This window comes from Podarcis melisellensis, assembly GCF_964234715.1.
Source record: "Podarcis melisellensis genome assembly, chromosome: 8".
NCBI lineage: Eukaryota > Metazoa > Chordata > Lepidosauria > Squamata > Lacertidae > Podarcis > Podarcis melisellensis.
This window is the reverse complement of record NC_138540.1, coordinates 22,471,677-22,485,551: the sequence shown is the minus strand read 5'-3', so window position 1 is coordinate 22,485,551 and position 13,875 is coordinate 22,471,677. Positions and strand designations below refer to the sequence as shown.

Here is a 13,875-nt window from a genome sequence, read left to right as displayed (position 1 = left end):
ATCTAGTCCAGGAAAGCGTTTCTGGGGTGATAGCAAGAGCAAACACCATTTCTGAACGCTTGTTGTTCCTTCTTGCAATTTTAACTGTGAGTCACGTGAAGGTGCAAGTCATGGGATATGAGGGAAATCCTTGCTTGATCTCCCATAGTGGGTTTTAAGTAAGCTCCCAAGGAGATATCATTTGGAGATAGCAAGGTTTGTGAGGGTAGCATGTGGCTCTGGAAGACAGATGTCAAAGACTTTCCATCCCAACGGCCAGAGTTGCTTCTGAGGCTTTGTGACTGAAGTCACTTCCCCTTCCCCTACACCAGTTCTGCCTCTCATTTTATAACTTTGGTCTGCAAGTGGTTAGGGCTGCTTTGAACCACCCATAGCCTTTCATATTCATTGTGGGGCCCATACAGACATCCTTTTTTATTGTGCGTTCATGAAGATTTGTGCTCATGATGGTATTGGGGCAGCTCTGTGTACTCCTGCTTTCAGAGGTGCATTTAGCGCAGGGCAGCCTGTTCCCCTGAGAAGTGTAGTTGGTTAAGGGAGCTTGGAATTACCACTCTGTGAGAGGTAAACTGTGGTTCCCAGGATTCTTCAGCAGGGTGGAAGGAACGTGCTTTAAATGTGTGTTGTGTACGCAACCTTTGACAGTTGGTGTCACCCAGGACTTGATTCCCCATTGTATAGCAATTTTTAAATCACTTTAGTTCCTGCTCACATTACAGTGTTCTCTGTGCTCACCACTGTCAGGGATTGAACTTGGGACCTTTCTGCCAGTTTCCACATGGGCTGTACCAGTGAGCAATGTCTCCTCTCCATACCACATGAACCCTGTCAAATTAGTGGTCCATTCCATCCAGAACTGTCTATTATGATTGGTAGAGGCTCTCCAATATGTCTGAGGCAGGGGTGCTCTCTACTGTAGCCTCTTTAGCTGGAGATTGGTTCTGGGACCTTTTGGGTGCAGAATACGTGCTCTGCTACCAAGCTATGGAAATAGAAATGGGGTTACACTATAAAATCAGAATTCAGTTCAAAATGCTTGCTGGATTATTATTGTTGTTGTTGTTTTTAATTTCAGTAGGCAATGGAAGTTCAAAAGACCTCAATCTAAGCTGTTAAGGGCCTTGCAAATTAATACAAGAACCATGAACCTGGTGTAATAGGATATGGGTTTCACCATCCTTTTCACAAACTTTCCAGGAGCTTCTTATTGAAATTATATAAAATTAACTCCTGTTTCTCCAGCTCTCTGTCGGCACCCAGCAAGGAAATGGCAGTAACAAATCAGATACATCGGCAGCACATTCCGAGCTGCCCCCCCTGCAAAACTCGTGTCTGCCTCCTTTTTAAATCTTAAAAGCAAAATGCACCAATCTTTAGAGGGACAGCAGAAGGGAGAGGGAGGAGTTGGTCGGTTGAAAGGAGAAATACATTTAATCCCTTTAATATTTTAAAATTTAATTATTTCCAAATTAGGTTAGCGAGTCTGACAAGAATCCTGCATCTAAAGTACGGAGCCCAGGGGCAGCTTTGGAAAATGAGACGAGAAATTAATATAAAAAAAGGAACCCTTTCGCTTCAAGGCAGCAGACTGGAACACTGGCATTCCATTACTCTGTCTGTCTGCTGAATTCATTTAGCATCTGTGGCTTAAATAGAATAGCTCTAAAGAGGCATGCTGCAGGCTGCGCTTGGCTTGCTGAGGCATTTCCCTCTGGAGGAATCAAACTGCATCAGAAAGAGGGTTGCAATTAAAATAATTCGGTTTCCTGATAAGATAGCAAGAGGGTCAGACCAAAGGCCTGTCTAGTCCAGCGTTCCTCTGTCCCAAGCAGTAGACATCCAGATGTCCCTGAGAAATCCACCACCAGGATATAGCAATCAGTTTATTTGTTGCTCTTTTTGTGTGTGTCCTTCTAAGGAGCTCAGGATAGTGTACAACATGCTCTTCCTCCTCCCCATTTTATCCTCAGAACAGCAACCCTGTGAGGTAGGTTAATCTGAGAGACCATGGTTGGCCCAACATCATGTCATGAGTTTCATGATTGTGGATGGATTTGAACTCAGGTCTCCTCTGTCCACATCCAGCACTCCCACCAATACTCCAGTGGGAAACAGCCATCTGTTCCTGTTTGCTCAGAAAGGCATCCCACCCCTGAACACAAAATCTGGCCATTGATGGATATGACCTCCATTATTTATTGGGAGGGCTGCAACAAAATGTTGCAATTTGTCCATCTCTAAGTTGGGGGGGGGGAGTATTTAACGGTCAAAAGCAGCACTTTAAAATTCAGTGCAGAAATTGATTGGAAGTCAGAGATAGAACAGCATAGCTATAATGTGACCATAATGCCCAGTCCCAGTTAGTACTGTATTTTTCGCTCTATAAGATGCACATTTTCCCCTCCAAAAATTAAGGGGAAATGTGTGTGTGTCGTATGGAGTGAATGCAGGCTCCTTGGCTTCAGCGATAGCAACGCGAAGCTTCCAAAGCGCAGTGGAAGCGCTCCCGCCGCGCTCTGGAGGCTTCGCGTTGCTTTCGCTGAAGCCTGGAGAGCGAGAGGGATCAGTGCACACCGACCCCTCTCGCTCGCCAGGCTTCAAAGATAGCCACCCGAAGCCTCTGGAGCACAGTGGAAGCGCTCCCGCCGCGCTCTGGAGGCTTCGGGTTCCTTTCGCTGAAGGGTAGGTGCCCCTTCAGCTAAGGCGCAGCACCCCTTCAGCTAAGCAGGAGGAGAAATGGAAGGGGCTCCGTTTCTCCTGCCGCTTCGCTGAAGGGGCGCTGAGCAGAGAGGGGGAAAAAATTTTTTCTTGTTCTCCCCCTCTTAAACAAGGTGCGTCCTATGGTGCGGTGTGTTCTATAGAGTGAAAAATACGGTTTAGTATTGGCATTCTGCACTAAATGCAGTTTCCAAACAGTCTTCAAAGGAAGCCCCGCCTACAGTGAATTACAGTAGTCTAACTTGGAGTTTGGAAGGGACGCAGGTGGCGCTGTGGGTTAAAGCCTCAGCGCCTAGGACTTGCCGATTGAAAGGTCGGCGGTTCGAATCCCTGCGGCGGGGTGCGCTCCCGCTGCTCGGTCCCAGCGCCTGCCAACCTAGCAGTTCGAAAGCACCTCCGGGTGCAAGTAGATAAATAGGGACCGCTTACCAGCGGGAAGGTAAATGGCGTTTCCGTGTGCGGCTCTGGCTCGCCAGATGCAGCTTTGTCACGCTGGCCACGTGACCCGGAAGTGTCTCCGGACAGCGCTGGCCCCTGGCCTCTTAAGTGAGATGGGCGCACAACCCCAGAGTCTGTCAAGACTGGCCCGTACGGGCAGGGGTACCTTTACCTTTACCTTTTTAACTTGGAGTTTGCCATGGCATAGATATTTTAGCCCAGCCTATCTCTTGTCCAGATAGGGTTGCAGCTGGCAGACCAAGCAAAGCTTGGAAACAGCCACTGTGCTGTGAAACTGTGTCATTGTTATATAATCCAGTTAAAAGCAAGCGTTCCAACACAGAAGACGGCTGGGAGTGTGTGTGCAACTGTAGGGAGATTAAAGCAGAGGCAGCATTAATTTTGCAACAACAAGCAAAATTGCCTTGATTGCAGCACCCCACTGCTTTTTAGTCTGTGTTGGAGATTATCTTAAAATGTTGCTCCTCTCCAGCCCAGCCTGGCATAGATTTTTGGGTGATTCTGGGCCATCAAAGCTTTACAGCAGTTTTGGTTGTGATTATTACATAGAGTCTTATTCCTGCTACTTGATGCTAGACAGCCAGCTGGAAGGAAAGGCAGGGGGCGGGGAGGAGAAAGATTCATATTTAATTACAAATGTTTCACTTCTGGGCATTTTCAGCAACATCTGGAGAGCAGGAGGATGAAAGATAACCAGCAGCACCTCCCACCAAGATCAGTTGTGTCAAGCTTCCTGTTCTAATCTGGCTGCTATCCCAAGATTTATCAACAGATACTAGAAAAATACTGTGCGAGTGTAAGGTAGCATAGGGAGCAGAGTCGTGGTTTACAATGGAGAATGGTGTTGGTATGAACATACCACTTTGCCTGTATTTTGAAATTAAGCAAATTCTCCACATTTGAAATCCATGATTCAAAATTTCTAAACAGAAATCATGTGCATGTATAAGTTTGCAGCGTTGATTGATTTAAATCTATTATCTATCAATATATCCATATCCCAGCCATAAAGTCCAATGTTTCAATTTGATCAGCAATGTAAATACAACTTGGTGAGAGCGCTGGATTTCCCTACCAAGAAAGAAAAATCCACCACTGAGGGTGCATCAAAACGTGGAAGCACACTTGCTGCATCATGTATAGATGTACCTACTCATCTCTAGGGTTTAGCTCAATAAAAATGTCTCTATCGCTTTGTAGCAGAAGCTGGATGCCCACAACACTGATTGGCTAGTGTCTGTTATGTCACTTGTCCTTTCTTGTTCAGCCTAGCATGGGTGGGTAAGCAAGGGCATTTGGGCAGCACCAGTGATAATAAATTTGTCCTCTGTGTTTCTAATACGTTTACAGTATGTATTTTTATTACTGTATTTTCTTCCTTGGCATAAATCTTAGTCTAGAGTAAGTCCTATTGAACAATGGTGTGACTTACTACTGAGTCAACATACAGAGAGTTGGCCGGTTAGTCAATTAATCACACAGATCCGCCTATTCATTAGTCAATTAAGTTTGCATGTAAGAAAAAAGTGAGAGTTTTAAAAATAAAATAAAGCATACTTGGTTTTTGAGCTATGATGCACACATATGTCACCCTAAAAGCATCACCTTAGAAGTAGAGATTTCATTTTCTCTCACTTTCTCATGAAAATTCATCAGTAGTTTAGTGGGCATTTTTCCTAATATGCAGTGGCATAGCGTGGGGGGTGCAGGGGGGCCGGCCGCACCAGGCGCAACATCGGGGGGGGCGCTTGCACTCGCAGCTCTCTGCCCCTACTAAAATCCACGGGTTAGGGGGCGCAGATTACTTGCCTTGCCCCGGGTGCTGACAACCCACGCTACGCCACTGCTAATATGTATATTTTTGCTAGCAATTTCCCCTAAAATAATGCATTTATGGTATTTTCATTTGTAAGTACAGTCTTACTTCATGTTACATTTGCTTCATGTTACATTTTTTCAGGTTGCATCCCCCGGCGACCCAGAAGTACCGGAAAGGGTTACTTCTGGGCTTCGCCGCTCTTGCATGGGCACAAGGGCCAAATTGCACCGTGCACCTGCGCAGATACAGCGCTTCAGGTTGCGGGCTTTTCACGTTGCGAACGGGCCTCTGGAATGGATCCCATTCGCAACCAGAGGTACCACTGTACACTTTCCCTTAATAAGCACATTTTGTACTCTTTTTCTCTCTCTTTCTTTTGCTTGAGGAACTGCATTGCAAAAATTCAGAGAAGTGCAACTTTTGAAAGGTAGCTGTGTTTCATTTCTGCAGATTATTCTGAAAGAAGTGCGAAATAGATAGGATTGCACTAAAATGAGAACCAAATCAAATTTCTCCCCTTAACTCCAGGAAGCTTTTTTTCTTTTTTAGAAAAAAGCCAAAAGAGATGTCTGAACCTCTGGATACCACTTATTGGAAACCGCAGGTGCGGGAGTTGTGCTTGTGGACTTCCCATAATGGGCATATGATTAGGAACCGTGAGAATGTTTGCTTATTTATTATATTTGTTTGGCACCATTTGCAAGATGTGTCAAAGTGACTTGCAAAATATTAAAATATAGAACTTACCCAGCATTCATTTAAAAGGCGTAACCCAGAGTAAAACAGAGGAATAATAAAAGTGTTCATCCATTAACTATATCATTGTTTGCTAGCCACAAAAGGCTATCAATGGCTACTAGCCACAAAAGGCCACAAAAGGCTATCAATGGCTACTATCCTCTACCTCCAGTTGCTGGAAGCTACAGGAGGGAAGGGTGCTCTTGTGCCTGGTTCCTGCTTGCGAGTTTCCCCTAGGCATCTGATTGGACACTGTGAGGTTGGACTAGATGGGCCGCTGGCCTGATCCAACAGCCAAGCTTTACTTTCATTTACTTCCCTGAAATGCTGTCTTCACCATTAATGAACCTCTTCTTATAAAGCACCTCAAAACAATTTCACATTGCAACATATATAAAACAATTGCAGGTATAAAAACAATAAAAACTACCGGTACAAAAGCAGTTTCCATTCCGGCTGGGGATAGTAAATCTCTTAGAACAATTACCGAAAGACGAAAGTCCTTTCTAGCCATGTCTACCTCATTGAACATGTGCTAGTGAGCATGTCTGGTTCTGTGTACAGGGCCTCACCACTGTAGGCACTTAACAAGTGTGCAATATAGTTTATATTACGGTTACTAGTTGCTGGCCATGATTCTTCCCTCTGGACCTTTTGTCCCCCGTGCTTGGTGGGCAGCTAAGCTGGAATTGATCAAATGCCTGTCCTGTCACACTCTTCTTCCCCCCCCCCACCTCAAACCCTGTTTTATTTCAAGATTCTCCACTCTTTACAAGAGGTTAGCTCACCTGTTCCGTTGCAGTCACAGCTTCAGCAAGCAAGCGTGGGTGTGCCTATGAGGAAAATTAATGGGAACCAGTTAGGTTTAGCAGGGAACCAGAACAATTAGGAGGTGACCTCCAGGAGAAGAAAATTGTTTTCCTATCAGGTAAACAAGCTCAGTCTCTGTTGTAAGGAAAATAAAACCATTGAAAGGGTGGGAGACTAGACAAGCCTCCTGAGGCAATGACAGCAATACCACAGATGATTTTTTCCCTCTTAGAATGATAGCACGAAAGGCCCCTTTCCTACCTCTAGCACCCTGGTTATGCTGGAGAACAGGTTTGGTTTACAATTTTACCTGAAGAACTATTTTATTGTAGGTATTATAAGTGCGGGGAAGAAGGTGTTAACAAGAAATGGTGCCAGTATTCCTATATTGGTGAAAGTGCTGTGGGTACCAGCTCAAAATGTCTGCCATGGGCAGCAGAAACAGAGGTTCCAATTACTCAGTACCAGGAAATATTGTCCCCCCTAAAATCTCTGGATACTGTATACCTTTTACTAGAAAGGGAAAAAATAGATTAACCATATTTTTCTGTCTATAAGACTCCCCCATGTATAAGACGCCCCCTGTTTTGAGGGACTCTGATTTAAGAAAATGGGGGAAGATCTATCCATGTATAAGATGCCCCCAAATTTTGGTCATTATTTTTAAGGGGGGGAAACCTAGTCTTATACACGAAAAAATAGGGTATATTAATCCAAGTCATAGTGTCTATTGGTCCTACTTTACACAGGACTGTGCTCTTTTTGATGGGCTAATATTCCTCTTTTTGGTGGACAAACAATTCACTATTTGAAGCTGTTGTCTACATAAGGGCACAACAATACTCTTTCTAACTGACATCACCAGGAACTTGTATTCACAGATTGACTGGCTCTGATACTGGAGAGAGAACAACACCATTGTGCCTGGCAACCTCTGATAGCCTTACCTCCCACCTGCCCTACCCCATGATTTTTTTTCTAATCCTCTTTTAATGCCACCCAAGTTGGTGGCAATCGCTAACTCTTTGCAGTGTGAACTCCATAGTTTAACTATGTGCTGTGTAAAGAATGTCTTTATGTTTTGGGGGGGGGGGAAGGGGGGAGAGTTGCAGGGGTCTTGAAATTGCCCATCAACAGTTAGCACCTGCGTAGCAGATTGAAAAGACGCACAGTTAGCCTCGTTTCAGTAAACCATAGTTTAGATTAACCACATATTGGTAAACTCTGGTTAGTCAAAAAATAGAAATGAAAGTTTCCAATCTTATGGCCATGGTGGAGGAGAGGGTTGGGTGGAAGCACACAGTCCCATGGCTCATTCATGCAATGTTATTCTATAGATTTAGTTTTATGTTTGAACAAGACCTTATTAAGATATAACCATAAGAAAGCTGGGGAGGACTTGGCATAAAATTCTTAGGGTCCACCTTTGAAAGAAGCATTTGAAATTAGGTCAACCTAAAACCTGCCCTAGCAACTTTTTATCTTGTTATAACTGTCAGAGGAGTGGAGGACTTGTCTACTGATCTGATTCAGTCTAGCAGACCATGTTTTGCGAGAACAATTTTAATCAGCTTGAGATTTCTTGCAAAGCGTTTTGCCTTTGAGTTCAGTTCTCAGACCACTGCCTTAACTTCTAGTTGTGTGCAAGAATAAAGGGGAGCACAGGGGAAGAAGAAGAAGAGGAAGAGGAAGAGGAAGAGGAAGAGGAAGAGGAAGAGGAAGAAGAAGAAGAAGAAGAAGAAGAAGAAGAAGAAGAAGAAGAAGAAGAAGAAGAAGAAGAAAGGGGAGACAAAACCGGGAGGTCAGATTTCAGAGAGAGTAGGGAGGAGTAAATTAAAATTGTGTGTCTCCATGTTCAAAGTTGAGGAGCTGGCATGACTTGTGAAGTGCCACTCTGAGGCACACTTGTTGTGCATGCAAAACTATGCATAGACATGCTGCGAAGCACCACATGTAAGCCGACACAGTTTTGGAAGGATCAGAAAGCTTTTCTTTCGCAGCTGTACATTTCATGGATCCAAGTGTTTCCCTATCTTGTTGTCATCTAACGAACCACAGGTGGTGGCAGACACTGGAAAAAACCCAAAATCGTTGCGCAGATGGTGGGAAAGGAAAGGAGGGAAACTGCAGACATTGTTTCCAGACTCTGAAAGGCAGGGGTGGAGACTCTGGCAGCTGCAGCCCATAACGTCAGAGGCTGTGCTGGGTAGCTCAGGAAATGCTTAATTCTGCCTGAAGCCCAGAAACGTCTTTAGCTGGGGACAGCTTTAAAATGAAGCAGAGGCACGTCAGGAAGCAGGCCTAAGGCTGAGAGACAGCCAGCAGTTAAAATGCCTGCCAGCAAGCAGTGGAGTGCAAGTGGGGCACTGCCCTGCTGATCTCAGTCTAGGGATGGTGGGAGAAATTTTATTCATTTTGTATTTAAAGGCAAGCCTACCTATTTTGCACTTTCCAGAACCAATATGAAATTTATTTACAAAATAAATAAACCTTTTGAAATTAATACCTCTCCAAATTTTGCAATGCAGTTCTGAGAAACACATGCAAAAGTGAATACACTGGGGCAGAGCGTGCATATAAATGCATTCATTAGTGAAGGTGACATACAGGAATGCTTTATATTGGGTGAAATTGTTTTGCAAAAATGTGTCTATTGGGCAAAAATAGCATGCAAAAAAAGTCTACATTGAGATAAATTTGCCCCAAAATGCCAACGATTTTTTCTGACTTTTAACGCGAGGAGCTGATGTCAAAACAGAGAACTGGACTTAAGACCAGGGAAAATTAGAAGCGGAGATAAACAAAAATCAACAGATTTGCCTATCCTATCTTACAGCCAATCTTATGAGGTAGCCCTGGCTGCCAGCCTCCACATCCATAGTCCCAGTGTTGCCCTTGTAGAACTCAGCGAGGAGGTGGGAGAGGAAACTAGAATTAATTGGCTTTGTCTGTCGTTGGGCCTGGTGCCACCTACTGTTGATCTTCCTGCCCCTTCCTATCCCACAAGTTCTGGTGGGCACAGGGCACTAATGCTAGCAAGTCTTCCTTCCTTCCTCCCAACTGCCCAGAAGGGAATGTTCTCCACCCCTTGATTTTGCCTATATACTTATAAATTAGCACTTGCACATTTTATGCAAACTTGCATCCTCTTCTGTCCTGGGGGGGAGCGTTCTTCCTTGATTTTCTTCTTTTTCAATGCTTAATCCGGAGCGGAGTCCTGAAGATGTTTGGATGGCATCTTGTACACCTCCGCCCAGCAACCAAGCTGGTCCCAAATGTATAGCTCTGCTTTTCCTTTTTGGACCACATCAGTGATGCCAAGATCCGAGTCTTGTCTCTGGGCAGCACAGGACCTCCACACACACTGCCCAGGCTTGTGCCCCAGAGAGGTCAAGCTAGCAAAAATCTACCATTTGCCCGATAACAAATGTTGGAAATGTAAAGAAACTGAAGGTACATTCTTTCACCTTTGGTGGACGTGCCCAAGGATTAAGGCTTTCTGGGAGATGATCTATAATGAAATGATAAGGTATTTAAATATACTTTCCTCCTGGGCATAGTCGGCCAATTGGTGTCAAAGAAGGACAGAACTTTATTTATGTACGCTACAGCAGCAGCAAGAATACTTATCGCAAAGCATTGGAAGACACAAGATCTTCCCACCTTGGAAGAATGGCAAATGCAAGTAATGGACTATATGGAGATGGCGGAAATGACTGGCAGAATCCGAGACCAGGGAGAAGAGTTGGTGGAAGAAGACTGGAGGAAATTTAAAATCTACTTACAGAAACATTGTAAAATTTTTGAATGTTGATGACATTGAAATGAAATGAAGGGGTTCTAGTAATAAGGTAAAAGACTAGGCAAGAATAGATTGATATTAGATGAAAGTTTGAAGCTAAAGCATGTGAGGAAAAATAATAAAGGATAAACCAATAGGATGAATTTGCTGAACCAATTTTTAAGTGGAATACAAAAAAGGGAGGCATGAGGAAGTCAGGAAAATAAGTTAACTAAAGAAGAGAGGTTAAAAAAGAGGAATTTTTTGTTATTCCTTTTTCTTTTTTTCTTTTTTCTTTTTTCTATGTCAATTGTTTTTTTGTACTTTTGTATTTTTGTGTTTTTGTATTTTTTCTTGTGTTTTTTCTATTTATTGTCTTATTCTGAAAATTTTAATAAAATATCATATAAAAAAAAACCAGAGAGGTCACTCCAGTGCTTCTAATGTGCTAAAAACAATGCAGGAGGCAGCAGTTCTGAGTTACCAGCCTCTGCAGCCACAGCCATTTGACTTCATCCGTAGAGGCACACTCCATTGTCTCTCAAGGCAGACGAATGCCAACAACGTTTCTCCTTTTTGTTGGGTTTTTTATATTTGTGCAAATCGCCTTGAACTTTTCTTCTAATGCAAAAGTAGTTAAGAATATATATATATATCTGTGATGTAAATAAGTGCCACCACTGCAAACTGTATGGGTTTCTGTTTGCAACCTAGGAGGAGACCTCTGAATTCCACCCGCTTCCAGACTGCAATCCCAGATGCGCTACAAGACCCCCAGTGGGCATCTCTGCTTCTGAAATATGGCACTCGGGAGACTCCGTAGCCCACAGTTCCTTCTCCTCAGCTTCACTCCAGTCATGCTATAACCTGAGTAAGTAGCTCTGCAGATGCTTACCAGATGCTAACGTCTCACTACACTTCAGCAGGTTCCCCGATAACAATACTAGGGTGTTACTATGGTGATAACAGATTCACTAGAGGGCTGAATTAATCGAGCAGCTTTGCCTATTAGGATCTGTATAGTTACCATAGTGTTCATTCAAACAAACGTTCCATCACACTCAGGTTGTCGTGTGTTTTTTTATGACCAAACTGATCGTTTTACCACCGGGTTCCCCATCTCTTTGCGGACTTTTATTTTGCTGTCTAAGCAGGTCCTAATCAAATTAACCGATCTCTTCCTTTTCATTCTCCTGGGGTGGGGGGTAAAGCAGAGGAGGACTTTTCTGCTTTCCCCAGCCCCCAGTAATGATAGAAACTGTGATGGCTTTGCCATTGCAATGTTAAAATGGAAATGGGGAAAAAACAACTCATTCCATAATCCCCACCCCCAGTCTCCATCTGCTTTTTAGCTGAGTTGATTCAGTGGTTGGTTGTGACCCGCTGAAATTGGTAAAGGACATTGGGAGTTTCATGGGATTTGGAACTGTATGGGCTGAGACTGGAACCTAGCCTAGCCAACTAGGATTGTTTTGTTCCTAGGGATGGGCCATAACTAAGTGACAGAGTGCTTGCTTTGCATGCAGAAGGTCTCAGGCACTAGCAGAGGGTGTGGGAGGGCAGAGCCATGGTAAGTGGAGGTTGGTTCATCAGGGCAGAAGGGGCACTCCAGTCTGCCTTCAGCCAGATGCCAGCTCCATTGCCTTCTAACTTATAACCAATCTAGGAGGGTGGCAATGCCTGCCAGCTTCCTCCTCTTCAGAGCCAGTGTTACTGAGCAAAGAAGAGGATGAGGACAAAACTAACATTTGTCACTCTCTCTGTCATTGCCTCTGATGCCAATGACAGTAGAGCTCCCTGGATCCCACCCTACCAATCTGAATGGGCACAAGCCATGGACATGCCCTACCAACACCAACATCCCTGCAATGAGGCAGCAGGGTAGTGGTGGGACCACTTGCCACACAGACACACGGTAGAGGTTTGAACAAAGCAGAGATGTAGAGAAATTGAGAGGGAGGAAGTGGTTATTTTAAACAGTGGCAGAAGTTTGAGTAGACCTAGCAGGGGATAACATTGAGGGGGGAAATGGCAGCTTGAAACATGGTTTGAGCACAGTGAGAAGGGTGTTTCGAAAGGCTCTGTTTCGTTAGCTTCTGTGTTGTGCCCATCTCTGCTGTTTCTTGTTGTTAAAACTATTTTTTCTTAAAAGATGACCCCTCAGTGTACCTGCTTTAATCAAAGCTCTGCTGTTGTTTAATAACACTATTTTCCTATCAGTGTTCCTCCACCCCCTCTTGACTCAAAGTTCTGCCATTGTTTAAAACAGCCACTTTTTTCTTTTCAGTGCATCTCCTTTCTCACTGTTCTCAAACTTCTCTCTCTTCCATTTCCTCAGCTGCTTCATGTGAAAAAGATAAAGAATGTGGGGTTCTCAAACATTCCATAGTACACTTCACACAATGCATTTCACTCCTGGTACCATGTGCTGTCTTCAACAAGAAGTTCCAGATTCAGTAATTTAGTGTAGGTACTTTACTATGGTAACTTCGCTTCTCGCAATGAGGGAACCGCCAGAAGGCCTTCGGCGCTGGACCTCAGTGTCCGGGCAGAACGATGTAGGTGGAGATGCTCCTTCAGGTACACTCGGCCGGTGCCATTTAGGGCTTTAAAGGTCAGCACCAACACTTTGAATTGTGCAAAGGTCAACAACTTTGGTCGACCCTCACGGCCCTTCATTTAATCAAATCTGGCCCTCTTTGGGAAAAAGTTTGGACACCATGGGGTTAATGTGGGATGAGAGTGACTGGTGAGTGGAGGGAGAAGGGGTACAGCCCCTATTACTGCATATTTATTCATGCATATGAGATGTTTCCGCTTTGCCTATAGTTTATATGTTTTGTAATTAAATAACCCCTTGGAAGTATGGTTTATAGTACCATGGGAAAGCAGCATACAAATAAATGGTGATGATGAAGAAAGCACCTTTAGCCATTATTCTTGTGAGGGCTTTGAGAGAAGGTCATCTTGCATATCCAAAAAAAAAAGAGAGCAATGTGTGCAGCAATATCTAATTTCCTTGCCAGTGCTTTCAGGAATGCTCACTGGTATGGTTGTCCATGAGGTTGCTGCATCAGCAAGCAACTGCTTGGGATCAGCGGGGAAACTTTTTCTAAGCCTATCCACTTCACCAGAAAGCAGCAGATGATGGCCTATCAGCATTGGGGCTGTCATGGGCTTGCTAGGGCCCCCTGGGGCTGATGCCAGTCAGCACATCATCTTCTAATTTCTTCTTTTTATATATATAATGGGGTTGACTGTGTTTTACTCAGAGTAGGCTTGCTGAAATTAATGGGCCTAACTTAGTCATGTCCATTAATTTCAATGGGATTACTCTGAGTAGGATTAACACTGGAAACAACCCATTAAAATTAATGGTTAGCTTAAGCCCATCAATTTCACTGGGTTTACTCTCAGTAGAACTTCTTTGGAGCTAACCCTTGTTATTCTTTTCTACAACACAACAGTAGTCATTCCCATGGGTTTACCATCAGAAGCAGAAGCAGGTCCCGTTTGTATTCCTGCAGTGATGGTTGTGGTTTTATTTAAA

The 13,875-nt window shown here is 44.0% G+C and overlaps 1 protein-coding gene across 8 annotated transcripts in view; it reads left to right on the top strand.

Moving 5' to 3' along the window:
• The window catches only part of MORN1 (MORN repeat containing 1), a 235,182-nt gene that overhangs the window by 195,294 nt on the left and 26,013 nt on the right, over window positions 1-13,875 (top strand). For 6 of the 8 annotated variants that reach the window (XR_014171296.1, XM_081923661.1, XM_081923669.1 and 3 more), the window contains exon 15: window positions 11,043-11,196. Coding sequence is in view for 7 of the 8 variants with exons in the window: in XM_081923661.1 (XP_081779787.1) it covers window positions 11,043-11,196 (154 nt within the window). In the remaining variant the exon portion in view is untranslated. Of the gene's footprint in view, window positions 1-1,970; window positions 2,007-5,137; window positions 5,313-11,042; window positions 11,197-13,875 lie in introns of those variants that run through there. The other 2 variants (XM_081923670.1, XM_081923665.1) reach the window with 2 other exon arrangements.